The 20040-nt window shown below is 44.4% G+C and overlaps 6 protein-coding genes and 1 non-coding gene across 7 annotated transcripts; 3 read left to right on the forward strand and 4 right to left on the reverse strand.

The window, feature by feature from the left end:
* Positions 1-3928: 3928 nt before the first annotated feature.
* Positions 3929-4843, reverse strand: GIQ15_04764 (short chain oxidoreductase; the record flags this gene model as incomplete). The annotated part of the gene is made up of 4 exons (XM_033552181.1): positions 3929-4114; positions 4167-4323; positions 4378-4485; positions 4536-4843. 4 exons carry the CDS (start codon positions 4841-4843, stop codon positions 3929-3931), a joined length of 759 nt encoding a protein of 252 aa, XP_033405911.1.
* Positions 4844-6689: 1846 nt separating this feature from the next.
* On the forward strand, positions 6690-7320 carry GIQ15_04765 (uncharacterized protein; the record flags this gene model as incomplete). The annotated part of the gene is made up of 2 exons (XM_033552182.1): positions 6690-7170; positions 7232-7320. 2 exons carry the CDS (start codon positions 6690-6692, stop codon positions 7318-7320), a joined length of 570 nt encoding a protein of 189 aa, XP_033405912.1.
* A 269-nt stretch (positions 7321-7589) lies between these two features.
* Positions 7590-8634, reverse strand: GIQ15_04766 (enoyl-CoA hydratase; the record flags this gene model as incomplete). Its single annotated transcript, XM_033552183.1, has 4 exons — positions 7590-7639; positions 7696-8241; positions 8302-8439; positions 8493-8634. 4 exons carry the CDS (start codon positions 8632-8634, stop codon positions 7590-7592), a joined length of 876 nt encoding a protein of 291 aa, XP_033405913.1.
* A 479-nt stretch (positions 8635-9113) lies between these two features.
* GIQ15_04767 (RER1) lies at positions 9114-9889 on the forward strand (the record flags this gene model as incomplete). The annotated part of the gene is made up of 4 exons (XM_033552184.1): positions 9114-9182; positions 9268-9385; positions 9450-9749; positions 9810-9889. The coding sequence occupies 4 exons, from the start codon at positions 9114-9116 to the stop codon at positions 9887-9889; spliced, it is 567 nt and encodes a 188-aa protein (XP_033405914.1).
* Positions 9890-10919: 1030 nt separating this feature from the next.
* Positions 10920-12578, reverse strand: GIQ15_04768 (uncharacterized protein; the record flags this gene model as incomplete). The annotated part of the gene is made up of 1 exon (XM_033552185.1): positions 10920-12578. One exon carries the CDS (start codon positions 12576-12578, stop codon positions 10920-10922), a length of 1659 nt encoding a protein of 552 aa, XP_033405915.1.
* Positions 12579-12874: 296 nt separating this feature from the next.
* Positions 12875-12979, forward strand: GIQ15_t0030. The gene has a single exon. It is a non-coding gene; the product is annotated as a tRNA-Phe (tRNA).
* Positions 12980-16011: 3032 nt separating this feature from the next.
* Positions 16012-17564, reverse strand: GIQ15_04769 (CMGC/SRPK protein kinase; the record flags this gene model as incomplete). The annotated part of the gene is made up of 5 exons (XM_033552186.1): positions 16012-16205; positions 16273-16435; positions 16504-16799; positions 16863-17182; positions 17245-17564. 5 exons carry the CDS (start codon positions 17562-17564, stop codon positions 16012-16014), a joined length of 1293 nt encoding a protein of 430 aa, XP_033405916.1.
* Between the last annotated feature and the right edge of the window lie 2476 nt (positions 17565-20040).

Raw genomic sequence — 20040 nt, forward strand, 5'->3', positions numbered from 1 at the left:
AAGTCAATAGAGCCACAAACGGGCATTTAATATAATTTAATACTTACAATCACAGATAGATTAATAAAGTATACCTATTTTATACCATTTATCAAAAAGACTACATTACTAGAGACAGTATATATCCTATTATAACATATCTTTACAGATAAAGGATTACCAGACAAAATTATATTAGATAGAGACATAAGATTCATATATAAATTCTAGATAATACTTATTAAAAGAATAGGGATTAAACAGAAAGCCTTAACGGCATATTACCTATAGATAGATAAATAAAGTAAAAGGATAAACCAAATAGTGGAACAGTACCTAAGATACTACATCAATTATAAATAGGATAACTAGGTTTCACTACTACCAATAGTATAGCTCGCCTATAATAGAGTGAAGAACGCCTTAACAGGCATAATACCTTTCTTTACAAATTATAGAAGAGAAATAGAAATAATAAAAACACTAAGAGAAGGCAAAACACACGCCTTAGAAGTAGAGGTTTTAATAGAACAAATACGCAAACTCTATAGACACCTATAGTTAGATCTCAAATTCTTGAACTACAAAATAAAACACTACTATAACTAATAGCACGTGGAAGCGCCAGACTTTAAAAAGGGGGAAAAAGTATTCTTACTTTAATAAAATATCAAAATATTGAGACTAAGTAACAAACTGGACCATAAGAAACTAGGACTATTCAAGATTTTGGAAAAAATTGGACAACTTAATTACAAACTCTAACTTCCAGACCACATGTAAATATACCCAACGTTTCACATCTTATTACTCGAAAAAGTACTCTAAAACGCTAAACCATATGAATCAGAAATATAACCAGAAAATCAAGAAAAAGAATATAAAGTCGAGAAGATTCTAGATAAGAAAATAATCAGTGGACAAACTCACTACTTAGTTAAATAGAAAGGATATAACTTCTCAGAAAATACTTATAAACCCGCTAGGCACCTGAAGCATTTGCAGCGCTTGGTAAAGAATTTCTACTAATGGGTAAAGAACTAGGAGAAGGAAGGCCCTTAAGAAGTTAATTAATAGAATAATCACCAAAGGAAGGGGCACTAAAAGTCAGAGCGAAGAGATCCTGAGCCTCTTGCTAAAGGAAAGCCTGGTCATCAGATAGAGAAGCCTAAGCAGCCAAGGCCTACTCCCTCTCAGCGTCTAAGGCTTCCAGATCCTCCACAGTCTTCATATCGGAGTAAAGGAACTCACTAGTATAGGAGTAAAGTAATTTCTATTGTTTTTTAATATAGGAAAGATAACCAAATAGTTTTAACACCTAAGCATAAGTCTCCTCTTCTTTACGCTCTAAGTAATTAGTAGCTTAAATAAGCTTATTCTAATCTAGATCCGATATTAAGTCACCAGCATTATACTATTTGTTAGAACAAGTACACTCACTGTACTTCTTTGACTTAGAAGAAACGATACACTCCTTTTAAAGATGAGCACAATAAGAATAATAAGAGGCCATGATGACACTAGAGCATTTAATATGTTCAGCAAGATAATGCCTATTAAGAGAAGAATCACTAGATTTGGATAACATGATTAGTACATAATAAGAGACGCTGAAAAGAAAGGAAGATACTAAAAACACAAAGGGAGGACACTTATAGATATTTATACACTCATTGAGACGACTTAATAAGAAAGGAGGGGATAATGTTACAGACCACCTGCGGCGCAGCCTCAGAGTATATACTCATTGGACAGACAAGATGGAACAGAATAACCACGTCCCACTCGCCTAGTCACCTGACTCACTAAAGTAACTAAGAGAGTAGGGAGAGCTAGTATAAGTCACTAGATTGATAGAGTTAATAGCGCGACTAAATAACTTGGGAGAATAGGATATACAAGAACTTATATATAAAGATGCTCATTACCTTAAGATTAAGAGTCTTATACTTGTGATCAAACTAGCTATAGTTTTACTATACTGCTTAATACAAAGCACTATTCTAGTTGTCTTATACTATATTCACTAAATACCCCTTTGCCTATTAATGTAGGTCAACTTTGTCTTCACTACTTATAAGAACCTTTAGCCTTTATCTGACCTAAGCACTAACTAAAGCTACACTTGGAACTAAGGGATAGACTTACTATAGTATTCTATCTCGCCTTGGTACCGAGCTGTCTCCTATAATAACTCACTTCTAACCCAACCTTTCCCTAAGACCTTTATACCTTCTGTCTTATAGTAGGTGTGAACCTCTGATCACCTTTAGGTAATCAAGGAGCGCCGTCAGCTTGTGACATCTTTCTATATAAGAGTCTATATTATTACCTCCATAAGTTAGTAAAAACTAGGTCTTAAATCTAGTAAAGCGCTATATAGAGCTCTAAAGTTAATACTTAAGGTATTATAACTATAAATAGGCCAAATATAAAGATATTAAGGTTATTTAAAAGTAGTTTAATTAACTAAATACTATCTTTACTATATACAGAATTTAACAAGAAGATATCTATAACTTTAATAAGACTAGATTTATAATAGGACTCTGCGCAACTATAAAAGTCATTTCTAGCTCTAAGAAATATAGCTATATAAAGCTCCTATAGCCGAAAAATCAAGAATAGGTCATAGTTATTAAATCAGTAAATATATCTAGTTAGGATCTACCTCCATATATTATTCTTAAAGGCTAAAATACTTAGGAAGAATGGTTTAATAGGCTTCCAGATAGCTAGAGACTTAATACTAGTCCTAATAGTTAAATAATAGATAAGATTAGGCTTAAATAGCTTATAAAGATATTTATTCTAACTATAAATATATAAAAAAGAGGCAGTTATTCCTTACTTATATTAGATAGTTATAGAAGCCATCTTATACCTAAATTCAATCAACTCTATATAGAGAATAATATTATTCCTCTCTATATACCTCCTTATTCTTTATACCTCTTATAGCCTTTAGATATAAGCGTTTTTACCATCCTAAAGCAAGCATATAGAGGTTTAGTTAAACAATAAATATAACTTAGATTTAATACTATTAAGAAGCTCGATTTCTTAAATACATATCCTATAGTAAGGATAGAGGCTTTTAAGCCTAAGAATATTCAAAATAGCTTTACTATAACTAGAATTAGTCTATTCAATCCAGATAAAGTGGTCTAAAAGCTTAATATTCAACTTTATACACCTACCCCCCCAGGAAGCCAATCAAACAACTCTTAATTATCTTAGGGTCTATAAACACCTAGTAACCCTCACCAGTTATATAGATAAGCAAATAAGATTAAGAACCTTTTTAGATAAGACCATATAGAACCCTCTAAACAATTTAAGGAAGGCTTTAATTAAATTATTAAGATCTATAAGTATAAGATAGTTACTATAACAATAATAAAGAAGCAATATTAGGATATATTTACTATAAATAAAAAAGAGAAGCAAAAATATACAAGATCTAATCGCAGAATTTAACAACCAAGGGGTATTATAAGAGAAGAAGCTTAAAGCCTTGTTACCCCCCCTGATTTATCTACCAAACGTATAATTGATCAGCCTACCAAAGCTAAACCACCAGCCTTATAACTACAATTACAAGCTTAACCACAATGTAGTAACTATAATATTCTCAGACATAGAAGAACAAGATATCCTAATCCTAGTGTTATTTAATTTTTAATTTAATACTTTTTTTTCGGTATTAATTATTATATAAAAAGTTGACTAATCTATATATAATCAATTTGGTGGCCGGCTCGCTTGGGTGGCCGGCTCGCATGTGGATTACGTTAAATAGGAAGTATTATGCTTAGTCACTGCATTAAAAGCACTGGACCTATATTAATTGTACAGTATATCATGTGGCCGTTTAGTCAGCATATTTTGTTTCGACGGTTCAAAGAGCAATTTCATCAACCTCAGCGTCTTGATCGCAATATACCAATTACCAAGGTACCTGAGCACCATCATACTGATTTGGTCCAGCAGCTTTCTCCCACCCAGACACCAGGATGTTGAAGAACTTGCCATTGTCCGTTTTGCTAATATTCGACACAATATCCAGCACGGCGGTGGCACTCTGGCTAGGTGTCAAGTCGGCCTGGGCTCCCCCTAGATCGGTCTGCACCCACTATGAGACATGTTAGCCTATGATGAACTGAGTCCTGCTTGATGTAACTCACTCCTGGAGAGATTGCGGCAAATGTGAAGCCTTCATCCGCGAAAGTCTGAGCGTATTGAACCGTGAGCATGTTAAGGGCCGCCTTTGAGACCTTATATGCTGGGACTGGGAATGGTTTGAACGTTGGTGCCATCCCCATAGAGCCCAAGGTTGTGGAACTATATGATATCAGAGCTTATTCGACAGCAACATACATCCAGGGACCTGCTTACATGTTGGCAACCTTCTTGAGGGCACCCTTCTTCAAGAGTGGGAGGAAAGCGCTCGTGACAAGGTGAGCACTTGTCACATTGGAGTTGAATGTCGAGTTAAGGTCAGACCTGTACTGGTCAGCTATCCATATTTAGGGTCAGGGATATGAACTACTCACATTGTCTCGATCCCATCTGGAGTGAAATTCATGATACCCACACCATTGATAAGGACATCCAAGCCTTTGCCGCCGAGAGACTTTTCGACTTGCTCTGCAGCTCTCTTAACCTTCTCCTCAGAGGTAACGTCAATTGGCACAAACTCAACGCGGCCAGCAAACTTTGCAATCAACTCTTTTAGGGCATCAGTCTCTGTGCGTGCGGCAGCAAAGACGGTAGATACCTCTGAGGCAGGCTTAGTAGCAAGAATACTGACTAGAGCGAGGCCAATGCCCCGCGAAGTTCCAGTAAGAAGGTAGGAAGCCATTGGAGCTTATAGAATGAAGTTTGGGATTTCTGTAAAAATATAAAGGATAAGATTGAAAATATCGGGAGGCAGTCTAAGCTCTTTTGTTTTGAATCGATGTGCTGATAAAGAAATAACAGTGGGAAAAAGTTGATGGTTTTATATATCACAAGAATCCATGTCCATCGTTCCTCGATGCTGTTGCTGTTGCTTCATGTCAAGGGGTATCCCGTGTCTGCTTTGAAATCATGAGTCCGCCGATAGGTATCATCGAGCTAGTTAGCGAGCCACAGCGGGAACAATCCTTGATGGGAGTGTAGCATTCCTACAATAAAACTGTTGTAGATAACTAATATTCCTTGCTCAATGGTCACTTTGACGATTTATCTCCATCAAAAGATATGTTCCATATATAACCAATATCGTTTCCCATACCTGCTAGTCTTTTATGGGGGGTGGATATTCTTTGTTAATTGGTCACTTTGGCAGTTGATACTCCATATCTCGTATTTATAGTGAAAGTTGATTACCAACGAGTTGATAGCGGACTGGCACGGCTATGAACCAGGAGTCACCCGTAAACGTAGAGGTCTTTTGTATTGGTACTCCGTATATTTTATGGAATTGCAGGCGTGAAATATTAAATTACAAAAGAAATAAATATTGTTTGGTTAAATATGAGAGCATTGGTGCAAATATAGATATCATGCAACATCCTAGCCTACTAAGAGATGGCACTGGTGATAAAGGAGATATCTCGACGAGTCTATGGAGGCATGAGATGATGTATAGAGCTCTATACTCGGCTCAATATCGTATTCCTTTACATATATCTAACAATAATATGACGCTCGACGGTATAGACGTTTTACAGAACCTCACTTTTATTCTTCCAAATCTCTCGTCACCAAGAGTTATATCCTCTTCAGATACACGACAAATGTCTCATGGATTAATTAAATACTCTCGGTCTTTATTTGGGACTATGTAAAATCCAACGCAAACCCAAGACCAACTATCTTATATCCAACTACTAGTTATGACATCCACCAACTGGCCAAACCATTCTCCACCGGAAGGGTTTATATTTATGGGTAGTAAAAGTCGGATATCAGCATACGTATTTATGCCGTAGAAAGATATTGTCTAGAGAGGGATATCGGAATGCGCTTAATAAAGAAATGGCCACTCAAGTACTAACCTCGCATCTTGAGCTTTGGGTAGGTTAATAGTAAATCTAACAAATATCTACTAGCTCTTAGCATGCCATTCTTCGGCCAATTGAAGTGTCTTGCACCATGAGGTAAACACTGTATATAGCGACCGTGACAGAATGAATGGTCTAGCAATATCCAGCATACATAAATAGCAGATAGAACCTTTGCTCTGTGTAGTGGCGAGAGAGAAACCGATAACGGTGAAGATGGATGTACTTTGCCTACTAAAATTAAGAAAGAAACTGGAGAAGGATACATCGAGTAGTAAGTTCATATTACGTACCGCAAGCCAGAAAAAGAGATCTAGACTTGCAACTTCACTGGTAACCGCTGAGAGCAGCATCGCCACAACCACCACTCATCCTCTGTTCTATAGCTAGAGCGAGCTGGTCATATGTTGAAGTATGAGAATCTATGGCGACCTTACTTCCCTAATGGGTGACCAAATGGCCATTCTTTGATCAATCATAGGCTTTATGATATCATACTATATGGCCTCCTTCAGCATGGGGGCGAATGTCAGATACAGTAGTATATAAATATGGCCCAGGGCAAGTGTATACGGCTGTTCTTTTACTTTTCCCTACCTGAAACTTACAGGAAATTCACATACTCAACCAAAACACAAAGAAATACCAACTGCAATCATCATGTCTGGAGCCGGAGACAATTGGACCTCAGCCCAGCGCCGTTCCCAGCGCACCACTCGCAGTGCTGCCCAGGGTGGTCAAGACTTCTCAGAAGAAATCGACGAGAACTTGATGACCACCGATCCCAACTCCCAGGCCCAGAGATGGGAATCCAAGAAGTACGCCCAACGTACCCATATAGACGACCAGGCCGAGGCTGGCGGTATGGGCTCTTCCGGCACCCAGAATCTGCAGGGTGGACAGGGTATGAGAGGAGTCGAGGGTTCACGCACTACCGGCGGAGGGATGGGTGGTATGCACGACGAGGGACGCACTGAGGCGTATCCCAGTGCTTCCTCCCAAGGCCGTTACCAGAGTGCTAGAGCCACCGATGACCCTGGCGAGGGAGTCTCCGGAATGAGCGGCAAGAGCCAGGGGTACGGTGATCAGGGGTATGGAAGCCATGCTGGTCGTACTCAGCCACCAGAGAACCAGGAGACGGGTAAGTTTGTTCAATACCTCTATCATCGTTTGATGAAATGCTGGCTGACACCATTCTGCAGGTGGTGTTCTCGGTTCCCTTGGAGACAAAGTCAAGGGAGCTATGGGTGATGTTAGCAAGAAGGCTGCCAAGTTCAGTGGAGAGCAGTAAACTGTGATCACATTGGAGCGATATCAAAACTGTGATGAAAAATGTAAGGGGGAAGTGTTAACTGTATAATGGAAAATGAAATATTAATTAGGGTAATCTTAATTATCTGATTGAACGAAATGGCTCTCATTCAAATGAGTTTCAATTGAACTATCTCCCTCAGTAATGTAGCAGACTGCCTAACTTTGGCGTAATGTATAAGTTTTGACGGGCTGCGCTGTAAAACAACGGAATAAAATGCGTTCTAGAATATATATTTAGTACATAAATCACTCGTGCGACCACTCTGGCTTCTTCTTCTCGGCGAAAGCGGTCATTCCTATTCATATCAAGTTAGTCTCTTGAGTCAACGTCCACTTGTAGCACTACACGTACCGATCTTCTGATCTTTGCTACCGAATAGCCCGTGGAACATTCTCCTCTCGAACTCCACACCTTCCTTCAACGAGAGTTCCTGGCTCTTGTTAACAACCTCCTTGGCAGCAACGACAGCAACACGGCTGTAGCTAGCAATGGTGCTGGCAGTCTCGAGAGCAGCCTCCATCAGCTCATCCTTGCCTCCCTCGACGACCTTAGCGGCGACTCCCCACTCTCCAGCCTCTTTTCCGCTGAAGTTCTTTCCAGTCAAGATAAGTTCCATTGCCTTGCTCTTGCCAACAAGCTTGGTTAGGCGCTGAGAGCCACCAGCTCCAGGAATGGTGCCGAGCTTGATCTCGGGCTGGCCAAAGGTAGCCTTGTCGGTGCAGTAGATGAAATCACACATCATGGCCAGCTCGCAGCCTCCTCCAAGAGCGTATCCAGAGACAGCAGCAATGACGGGTGTCCGGATGGTATTGGCAAGATGTGACCATGACGCGATGAAATTGTCAGAGTATGCGGAGGAGAAGGTCAGAGGTGCCATTTCTTTGATGTCGGCGCCAGCTAGTAAGGAGTTAGCGAGTTATATCCACCAATGGGCTAGTATATTCCCCATATGCATACCTGCGAATGCCTTCTCGCTGCCAGTGATGATTATAGCACCAATGCTCTTATCATCGTCATACTTGGTGAGGGCGTCGTTGAGCTCCTTGAAGAGCGGGCTGCACAAGGCATTGAGGGCCTTTGGTCGGTTAAGGGTAACTAGAGGTGGTTAGCTATGTCTAGACAGCAGCCATACCAATAATTGATCGTACTTAGACCGACACCGGGCTTAGGGTTGGATGTCAAGATGTACTCATACGCTGGAGATCCGGTAGAGTAGAAGCGGGAGACGTACGACTGCAGCGGCCGGGCAGTCTGCGAGGCCACGAGTCTCGAGCAACGTCTGGCGAACATGGCGTGAGATGTATATTCAACAATTGGTATCTACAAACAACAGCTCAGACAAACAGCTCAGGGATTGATATGATGTGTATCTCTCTACTGTATCTTCCTGTTTGGCCGTCCTCCTGCCCGCCGAACTAGCGCCGAGGCAAAAGCCGCGACAAGCCGAGGAACAGAGTCACATGATACCACGTGATAAATTAATCTCGCTTATGTCAACATTACCAAATCGGGACTAGCGCATCTGTCAGCCTCGTTTTCTGGTTGATCCGTGCACTGTGGCTTGGCTGTTGCCAAGACCAAGTTTCCAATCTTATTCCTGGAAGAAGCCAATATCAAACATCGTCGTCGTCGTCAGTCGTCGCTATTTTTTTACTATCCCAAGTCCAGCATCCACGCCGCTAGATACAGATACAGACAGCATCCATCCTCATTCACATACAGCGTCGCTACTTTGTACTCTTGACCTTTTTGTCCCTCGCTACTTCGCCATGGATCACCCAGAACCAGAGAACAGCCCCTTTACGGCCGTTTCTGCGCAAACCTCAAAGTTGAGAAGAGTAAGTAACCAGCCTGGTGTCTCTTTCTATTGCTCTGTATATACATGCGCCGTGACCGTGGCTAATCTAAATGTTCTGCAAACAGCAATATCAAGCATATCTCGATGCGTCGACCCCATATACCATGTACCGATGGGTAGGCACCGGCGTCATCCTCCTACTCTTCTTCCTCCGAATAGTGCTCGCGCAAGGCTGGTATATCGGTATGCCATCTTTCTTGATACCTATCTGATTCCAGGACATGTTCTGATTGATTTTTTGCGATAGTGGCTTACACGCTGGGAATCTACCTACTCAACCTATTCCTCGCCTTCCTCCAGCCAAAGTTCGACCCATCTCTTACCCAGGACAGCGGGCTAGAGGAAGGAGATGCTTCTGCGTCTCTCCCCACCAACCAAGATGAGGAGTTCCGCCCGTTCATTCGAAGACTCCCGGAGTTCAAGTTCTGGCATTCCGCAACCGTGGCCATCACCCTTGGCTTCTGCTGCACCTGGTCTCAGGTGTTCAACATCCCAGTCTTCTGGCCGATTTTGGTCGTTTACTGGTTGATCCTGTTCTGTTTAACGAGTACGTATTGTCCCATGGCCATGGTTCTTCCTTCTCAATCTAACAAAGTTGAATCTCTAGTGCGACGACAAATACAACACATGATTAAATATCGTTATGTTCCCTTCACCTTCGGAAAGACCAAGTATGGCCGGACTTAAATACGGATACGTCCGGGATTCTATCCGCCTACTACTACTCTCTTTCTTCATCTGCTCTTCTTACGTTAACGTGAAAAACGGGGTTTGGATACATATCAACGATAATGGATTGCGACAGGGGGCTTCAACGACAACGAAAAACTACTACATGAGAAAATTAATTTTCCCCTCGAAGAATTCCTTTGCACCTTTTTATTTCCCAGACAATTCTCTGTACAAAACCTTTCGACGCTACTCTCTCAAGCAGCGTCTTTCCATACCCCGTCCTAATTATTTTTTACCTCCTTCATAAACCCCCGGGCCAGAATTCCGAAGCAACTCCTATACACCGCTTCTATTTCCTGCAATTTCTCTTCAACTTTGGAAGGCGAGAAGAGGCCTATCCCGGCGACTCGTCCTTTAAGTTGGCATGACCAGCATTAGCAACGTTATAATTTTGTGGCGCTTCTACATTCTTTCGTCTCTTCTTCTGGATTACTTTGTTTCTTGCTGTGGACAACTATGGTTGTGGCTGGATGGATTCAAACGTACCTGTTTTTTTCTTCTCTTTCGCCTGCTATAGAATGATAGAGTTATGGTAATCCGATTAATGGCAGTGTATTTTTGTAGCCACATACCGTATCGGTGCCTATTTAGGTGTTTACTCCCAGTCCAGTCAGTTGCTTTGCGCATAATGATATCATTTATCTATTCTAACCAACCATTACTTCTCTATGACTCCATTAGTCTATTACTCTATTGTTCCCATTGATCTACTTCCATCACTCGTACTGTGACACGCTTAGGTAAAATACCCCTTCAAGGAAGCACAATCATACCTCTTGACGTGCCATGTCGCCGATCGACTCCATCACAGGGGCAATGGCGTAGTTGGGAGCGCGTTTGACTGAAGCACCGCTTCAATGACAAGGTATTCCACCTAGTTGATCAGAAGGTCACCGGTTCGATCCCGGTTTGCCCCATTTAGACATCTCTACCCAGTCTTTTCTTTTTGCCTTTTTGCCGGCAGCTCTCGTCTCGTTCTCTGACTTCATCTCTCTCCCCTTTTTAACTTGATAGGCAGGTCAGAATGGCTATTTGTGCGATCACGTGATATAGGGAGCAGTGTGTGACTAAGCCACTCGATAGCCGCCTCCCGCGAGCCGCCTGGATGATCGAGCTGCCAGCACACGACGGCTTCAAGGATCGCGGTGGTAACACACTCCTCTTCATCCACGCGGAAAAGGTCCCAGAGACTTTGTCTATCGAGAAGCGGCGTCATGTGCACTGCAAAGGCTAGCAACTGCTGATCAATATATGACGCAAACCTCTCATACCTCCTCATCACTCGAGTACAAGTCTCGAAGTTAGCTCCTTGATACGCCAGTTCTGCCAGCATCGAGTAAAAGACCTGAAATCTCCAAGTGCGACCCCAACACCTCAACGGCAAGCCGATTGTTTTTGGTTTTCGGACCTGGTTCTTCGCGACCTTGTCTACACACAGCTGGATATCATCCAAATTGCTGAGGGCGAGTCTTAGCTGGCATGATATCTTGGTATCAGGGTTGATTGCTTCCAATGAATCAATAATTGCTTTCAAGATGGTTGCTCTTTCTTCTGGTGCCGTTGGCATTGGCCTTAGCTGCGCGAGGTGAGAAAAAGCTGCCGTCAACCAAGTATCCTCCGGACCGATACCATCAAGATAGCTAGCTACGTTGTTGTATCTGGTGCTTCCTTCGTTCATCAGGCAATTGACTATTCCATAAACATTGTCATACGTGTATGGCCAAAAGGGACAATGATAAGCTCTGCGGTGGGGGTACACCAGTTCCAGTTCTCGACGCAAAGTTATGCTGACAAATAACGGAGAGTAGAGACCTGATCTGTGGATTATCCACATGCCTTTTAAGGGGTCACGACACCTAAGGAGCTCCATGATCTCGACTCCGAACTGCCTCTGACCATATTGAGCCGTCATAAGCATATCGAGCAAGTCCTGGTGAAAGTTCACATCAGACATAGCTCGGAGTGTTGAAAGGGCAAGTTTATATTGCAAATCACACGCGAGCCTTGTCAGACGTATGATTCTGAAAGGGTCATATTGAAAGGTGCTATAGCTCGGTAATGGTGTTCTGATGATACCATGGTATATATCATGGCGCCCATAGCCTGTGAGGTCTTCCAACGTTTCTGTGATTACGTTATAGGCTATGGTATCGATCGTTGCCTCTCGACGAGATGCGTGGTCGTGAGCTGTGTTGTGGCTGACTGAGTAGTGGCTGCTCAGGGCCCTGAAATCGCAAAAAGTGACGTTTAACCCAAAGATATTAGCTCTGGCTGTCGCGACACAAGGCGGCTCGCCTGGTTCTTCGTCACTCGCTGTATCGATGTGGAATATGGGGTCTACACCATAAGCTGTCGCGCGCCGAATGTACCGCACCCCATACGAGAGGAAAAAGCCCGCGAGTTCCAGCCGAAACCGCTTGCAAGATAGCGTTGTGCTCGTTAACTCGACCTCACCGGTTTCAAGTCCACGCAATTTATCGCAAAGCGGAGTGCCAGTGAACCGGATCTCCAGCCTAGCGGCCACGCCTGGAGGCTTACTGTTTCGGAAATCTTGAAGAACCCCTATCAGAAACCTCTCGCTATTGGAAAAACTCACTCCCAGACCCTGGGGGCCTGTGGTCATTTTCACAAGTCTTTGGTCCATATCGGGTGACCCTTGGAGGTAGATTCGTGAAGCAAAGAAGATGTATATGGGGGTAGCAGTAGCCACGACGATGGTCCTTTCTTCAACGCAGCTTGATGATGCAATACATGGGCGTCAGTGGTTGCAGGTTTATGTTTACACTTATATTATTCTCCGCCTAAATTGGCAGGTCCATGGACGTTAAAAGTGATGGCTATAGTACCGTGGTAGCGTTTGGTATATTGAACCATGGAGAGCGTCGTAGGGCTGCGGCAGGCGTACATGGCGAGGGACGGGGTGCCAACTAGCACAGCACTGGGGCAATGGCGTAGTTGGGAGCGCGTTTGACTGAAGCAACGCTTCAATGACAAGGTTTCACCTAGTTGATCAGAAGGTCACCGGTTCGATCCCGGTTTGCCCCATAAGAGTTTCCCTCCTTTTTTTTTTTTTTTCTTTCCTCCATTCCCCTGCTAACCATTTACTCCTGGTGATTAGTTATCTGGATATGCTACTTTTTGGATGATGGCGTCGCTTGCACTCGAGTGAATAAATAATGAGGTTTTGGTGGAGTGGCGCTCATGTAACATCAACCATATGGGCATAACGGGGTCTCAGTATATTATTTGGCCATCGAGTGAGTAAAACTACTTGAATTTAGCTGACTTAGAGGTAGACATGGGCTAACAGTTGAAAACGTTGATTTTTTTGAATACAAAATTGCTAGATAGACGAGAAATAGACTATGAGTTCTCCAAATATCTAGACCTGACGCCAACAGCAGCAGCAGAAGAAGAAGAAGAAGAAGAAGAAGAAGAAGAAGAAGAAGATACATATCATATGGTATTCTTAGACCCAACGCCTGTGTAGATGCCGCTAGAAAAGGAAAATGTCGCTTCGCACCTTGGTATAGATATCAAACGCCCAATGCCATAGAAAAAATGGAAATCATGACATCCAAGTAATTACCGTGATCAAAATCCTCGATTGGGTCCCTAGGAGGCCAAATAGGCGCAAGTTGTTCTGGCGTCGAAGACCGTGTTATCTGTCTGTCGGTTGTAGTGGTCGGGGTCTCATCCATTTCAGTCGTCGTGCTGGGAACAGTAGGGTGAGATTCTTGCTCCATCGTAATCTGTCCGGCGGTCTCTTCGGTAGAGACTGATTCCAAACTTGTTGGGCCGTCTTCTTCTTGATGTGACCCTTCTTCTTCCCCTTGACCCTGCTCTAAAGAAATTGTTTCAAATGTTTCAACTGTTTCTTCTGTTTCCTCTTTTTCCTCTGCTAGGTCTTCAATTGCACCTGTCACTGATGCTTCCACCTCCCCCTCAAGAACAGCCGTAACTCTTTCGTTGTCTACCACTTCGGCCTTTTCCTCCTCCACTTCTTCTTCCTCCGTTTCCCACTCTTCCGTGTCCTCCTCCTCTTCTGTATCCTCATTTATACCCTGTTCCTCTGCTGACTCAATTGCGACGGGGGCTCCCGTTATATCGTTCGGAAGTATGTTTCGATCGTTATCGCGGAGATCGCTGTGGCTCGTTGTAGACTCCGTTTCATCATCATCATTATCATTACCATCATTGTCATTATCATCCTCATCGTCTTCCTCCTCCTCCTCCTCCTCATCATCATCATCTTCTTCTTCCTCCTCCTCCTCATCATCATCTTCGTCTTCCTCCTCCTCCTCATCATCATCTTCTTCTTCTTCCTCCTCCTCCTCTTCCTCCTCTTCCTCCTCTTCCTCCTCCTCTAATTCGGGATATGAGGAATCATTGCATTCTACCCATTCAGCCCGGCTAATTAGGTGAAAACGCCAAAGTTAGCCACAATAATCAGGAATTAAAAGGAAGAAGTAAACAAAAGTACTTACCAACATGGGCAGTTGACTTGCGAAGACGTAGGACGAGAGCGTCTCCATTCATTCATACAAACAGTATGGAAATTTGAGCCGCATCGGGCCTTGCACCATGTTATGTTGCAGTGGTTCACTGATCTGTAAACAACCAATGTGGTTGGGCTTGGCATAAGTCTATCCTGGCAGATCGGGCAGTCTTCGTTGGATCTAATGCGTTTTCTGGCTGCGTATAGAGTGATAACCTGGCGGGGCTGGATTGTGGGGGCTCTGGAGGCCAACCTGGAGGTCATGGAGGAAGTCATTCCGGAAGAGGAACGGGGCACATTCCTGCGAGTGACAGGAAATTCGGTTGGAATATATGAAAGCAATACATCATCGGGAGGCTGACTGATGCGGACTGACGAACGATTAGGGGGCGATGTAGTTGTCGGTTGCCGGCGTCTGGCGGCACGTACGCGGGAGGCCTGCTCGTCCAAGAACGCAGTGACCATTCTTGTCCATTTGTGGACCACGTCCGGGACTTGACACTGATGCGTGGCCCGACAAAGGAGGCAAATTGCCAGCTCTTCGAGAATGCTGGACACGCTTTCTCCGTCGTAGAGTCGAGCGGTGCCTTGTTCCAATAACCTCGATGCACGAGCCTTGTTATGCCAGGCAATGACGTTATGACATCGGCGGTGTTTACTTGGAGCAAACCCAACGCAGCAAGACTGGGGGTCAACATCTATAATATCTGCAAGGCTTGAACTGGACGTCACACGGTTTGGGGCGAGGATGTCATCGAAATAGTGGTCGTATTCTGAACGGGTATAGGAGGAATATCTTAACAGAGAGACCGCCATTGTAAAATAGGAGAAGCAGGAAGATGCTTCGCTGGATAATAAGATGGTAAAAATGCGGATAGAACGGGGCTCCTATCGAAACTTGATCTTCTTTGGGTATATAGGGGTATGAACCGTGAAGGGCCAAGGGGAAATATATATGCCATACCGCATCCTATAGATGGCTCTATTTTTGGGCTGTAACGTTCAATGTGCCATGTAACCAGCTAGAACCCATGAAGTTTTAACAACTGAGCCACAACCCTAGGGGCAGGGAAACTGCCTCGAGAGTATGGCCATGCAGCCACCTCTAGAGACACTGACACCCTCCCTAGGTCTCACGAACGCTAACATAGCCTGGTATATGCATGCTCAGACACACTACGGTGCCCGTTATTGGTGTAATACTTACACTGTTGAGAGAATCCGGCTGCGCCGCATTTAACCCCTCCTTGAACCAGGGTTCTTCGCGCATAATGCATTAATGTACAGGGGAGTGCATATGGCCTCCTGACCTGTGCGAGGCTATATCCATGGCTAAAGCCCTGAGGTGTCAGCAAAAGGGCATGGTACGAATGCTACTATGCATGTAGCCAGGAGAAACAGGGACGGCGCTTACAGACTTTGCGGCTTGACAGAGCGTAACTATGTGGCTGAGGATTCCCAACTCAACTAGTGAACGTGTAACTACTTCAGAATGATGAATGGTCCATATTTGTCTTCTCAAAGCAGCCCGTACCAAGAAATGGACCCAGATTATGTATGTATATACCGAATAGCGTCTTCAATATTCACCTCCGATTACCCATGGGTCTTCGAAGAGTAGCTGTTGAGCATTCGCTCTATCTTCTGGCACCCACTGTAACATCTTTCTCATAAACTCCAAGAAAAGTCTTTTGTTCTCCCCTTCTAGCTGGATCTCTCGAGATTCCAGGGTCTGCTTTGGGATTGGGTAGATATGCGAGAGTTTCCAGTTTCCTAGGGTAAGGAGGATTAGAACAAACAGATATAGAATGATAAGGAGAGTGTATATATATAGCTGTACCCTTTTCATCCCAGTACTTTGCGCCCTCTTTGCTTCTCTGAAGGAATTCGGGAGGTGGAGGACCCATAAGTGATATCATTTCCGCGAATCTGCGGCCATGATCTAACTCTCCCATCGGATTGATATTTTCGAAGAGATGGCCCTTTTCGAAGAGGGTCCATATCTACGCCACAATTAGCTGAATTCATGCATGCACTAGGTAGCGAGTTAAGATTAGACAGAAAGCCTTACGGTTTGTCCAAGTGCCCATATATCGACCTTGTTATCCCACTCCATATCCAGCATCACCTCTGGAGCGCGGTAGATACTTGGCAAGATAATGCCCCTTTGTTTAGCCTCTACACGTCGAGCTTCACCCATATCCGAAAGAACTGGAAATCCCCGGGTTATGGGCATCTCCCGTGACAAATATATCGTTCGTCCAGGGATTCGTTTCCTAGCTACCGGATGGTCAATCTCATCTTGTTCAAGCTGTGAGAGGACGGATTGGTCCTTTATGCCTAGAAGGATGTTGTTCGGCTGTATATCTTGAGGCTAGTTAGCTAGGATTTTTATTTTTGGTCGATGGCATTTTTGCCGGATAAGATTACCCGTATGTATAATTCCAAGCTGATGGATATAATCCAGCGCAATGAGGATATATCGGATAGCTGGTCTAAGTAGAAGCTCAGGTAGCGCTCCGGTCTCCAAGCGATGTATAAAATCGCTCAAATCAATACCAGTGGGTTCGTATAGAACACAGCAATGAGTTCCATGAGGTCCGTCAATATTAAATGACTCTATTACGCGGCGAACGTTGACTTCACCGCCATGGATATCCTCTATGCTCTTCATATAGTTCGTCAACTCAACCTCAGGGTTCGGTCTCCTGCTGCGAACATTGACCTTGAGCGTCAAGTAGCGGTGCTCCCTTCAGATGCGTCAATAACCTAACCGGGGAATTTTTTATGCATAGAATTTCAGGTAACATACTGGAGGTCTCGACATAGCCATACGGTCGAAGTGGCGCCAAACCCGAGCTTTGTGATGACTTGATATCTGGATTGGAATGTTTCACCAATGTCGATAGGGTAGTATCGTTCTGCAAGATAATCACCAAATCTCTCCTCTTCTATCTTCTGCGACGGATCTATTTCTCTGAACCCGGCGGCTGGGAATTGTCGAACACGAGATGTGCCAGACGCTATCAGCCTATGCTGCCAGAATTGGCCCTTTGGACAGGCTGCGAGCCTAGAGGGCCGCGTGAGACTTCTGAAGCAGATGCGGTGACTGGGATAAAGATAGCGCAGCATTGAGGATAACAACAAGATCTTTGGGGATGATATTTGACACAGTTCTTCCTTGCTTTGCTATTTTCAGCAGTAGTTAATGCCTAGGCGCTAGTTAGTTAGGTTCTCAAAGCGATATCGCGTATGCGTATATTGGCTAATTATAGATGCATGGATTCATCCAGCGCGTCAACTCGCGACGTTCTCTGTTTGATAATCAGCTTCAATGCTTACAGGAGCCACTGTGCCTTGCCATCTTAGTTATGCATTGTCTGGGTAAGTTGCCTTCCACTCGTTTTCTTACTCCTTCACTCACTCGAAACAGGACGATTCGCGCCAGGCCCATTCCCGGCATTTCCTTTGCATCAGACATGGGGAGCCAACATTCGCTTTAGGCAACATATCCGGCCAAATTCAACCGAGGCCAATAACTACGATGGACACCCAGAGATGCACCCACGGAAGGGGATGGCGCGTAAAATGGAATATTTAAAGGGCGTAGTATCTCTAGTGCTGCTTGCATCGAGCTAACCATATTTATTCCAACGAAAAATTGGATCCTCAGTATCTCTATATCTCATTATTTGTTATCCTTTCGAACTTCCCCAAAAATTTATCTCCAACCAATCCCCCTGAACTTATCCTCAAATCATGCAAATTACTGCCAAACGGTTCTTTTCGATTGTGGGACGAGTGTCCGTTGACGATGTTCAACACAAAAGTGGCTATGGCTGGGGTTTTGAGTTCGATATCGCGCTTCCCAAGCTCCCGCGAAAGGTGACCTTAACCCCTGGGACTAGACTGAATAGGCCCGTAGAATAAAGTATTCGGGTGCTCAATTGCTATTGTGAGGAGATTAGCGGCCCTATCATCAGAGCCGTGGGCTTAGCCGCAGAAGAACAAACGTTTGTTGACAAGTAGGGTTCGCAGAGCCTGACGAGCGCAGGATCGAGATCAGCACACTATTGATTTCTCAACGGCGGCTGAGAACAGGGGTACGGAGCAGTCGGTATTTAAATAGTAATTTGCGCTCTTAGCGATGCCCCGCTGAATCTGCATCGCGTTTCATGGTGTCTGAAGCTATCAAAATATCCGGTGGCCATGAAGCTTCCAGGTGTATTTCGCATGGGTACGGCCTTTTTGCTATGGATAAGCCTAGCCAATTGCTTTACAGTTGAGACAACGAACGGCCTCATCACCGGTCATCGAGCCAAAGCAGCCTCAGGCGTCAAGGAGTTCCTTGGAATCCCCTATGCCCAGCCTCCGGTTGGTGAGCTGCGATTCAAGCCATCTCAGCGATATGTTGGCGATAAGCCCTATCGTGCCTCCAGGTTTGTACGTTTAGATTGGCTGTTATTGAAATTCCTTGGCTAACTGCCTGCCTTGTAGTCAGCGTAAGTGCAAAATTCGGTCTCGTACTCATAATTGATGGTACGGGGGGTGATCGATTGACTGTTGTTAAGTGACTGCGTGTATACAACGTCGAAGCCCGTCAACTTCCCAGACGCTACTCCCAACTTTGCCGAGATTATTTCGGCCTTCACCGGCAGTCAGGGCAACGCTCAGAGCGAAGACTGCCTGACCCTGAACATCTGGACTAAGAGTACGACTGATCGGAAGAAGCCTGTGTTGGTCTTTTTTTATGGAGGGCGTATGGACCCCTGTTTTTGTTTGCTGTTTTCTTCACGCCCACCCGCTTGTGATCCTTGCTGATGGGATATTCTAGGATTCACAATTGGAGATACCAACACCCCATTCTATGATGGCCAATTTTTCTCGGGCGCAGAGGACGTCGTGGTTGTCACTGTTAACTATCGTGTCGGCATCTTCGGCTTTCCTGGTGCGCCCGGTCAAGCCCAAAACCTGGGTCTGAGGGACCAGCGACTTGCTGTCGAGTGGCTGCGTGATAATGTCCGAGCCTTCGGCGGAGATCCGAAAAGGATCACCATTTTTGGCCATTCCTCTGGTGGCCTTGCTGCAGATGCCTATACTTACGCATACAAGGAAGATCCCATCGTGGCCGGCATTATTATTCATTCAGGCACTATTTTCAGTTTCCCTCTGAATTCAAGAGAGATTGCGACGAAGAATTGGTACAATGCCTCCTCCCTCGTTGGCTGCGGTTCGGAGGGAGACATGCTAGATTGCATGCAAAGCAAGAGCGCGGAAGAAATCAAAGATGCTGCCGCTAAGGTCCCTCCTCCGCCTAACACTAGCATTGCACGCTCCCAGCCAGTGTTCCAGCCAGCTCCGGATGGCGAAACCGTCTTTGAAGACTATGATGCACTGGCTTCTCAGGGAGAATTCTCCCGAATTGTAAGTTTACATCCTGATCAGGCGAAAGAACACATTAATAAGCCTTGTCCCTAGCCGATGATTGTCGGCCACACGGACCACGAATCCTCATTCTACAACATTTCTGCATGGGCCCGAGGCAAAGTTCTCACTGAAGAACAATGGGCGCAGTTCGTTACTGACGTGTTCGGGTGTCCGACCATGA

This window comes from Arthroderma uncinatum (assembly GCF_011692745.1).
Source record: "Arthroderma uncinatum strain CBS 119779 chromosome Unknown scaffold3, whole genome shotgun sequence".
Taxonomy (NCBI): Eukaryota; Fungi; Ascomycota; class Eurotiomycetes; order Onygenales; family Arthrodermataceae; genus Arthroderma; species Arthroderma uncinatum.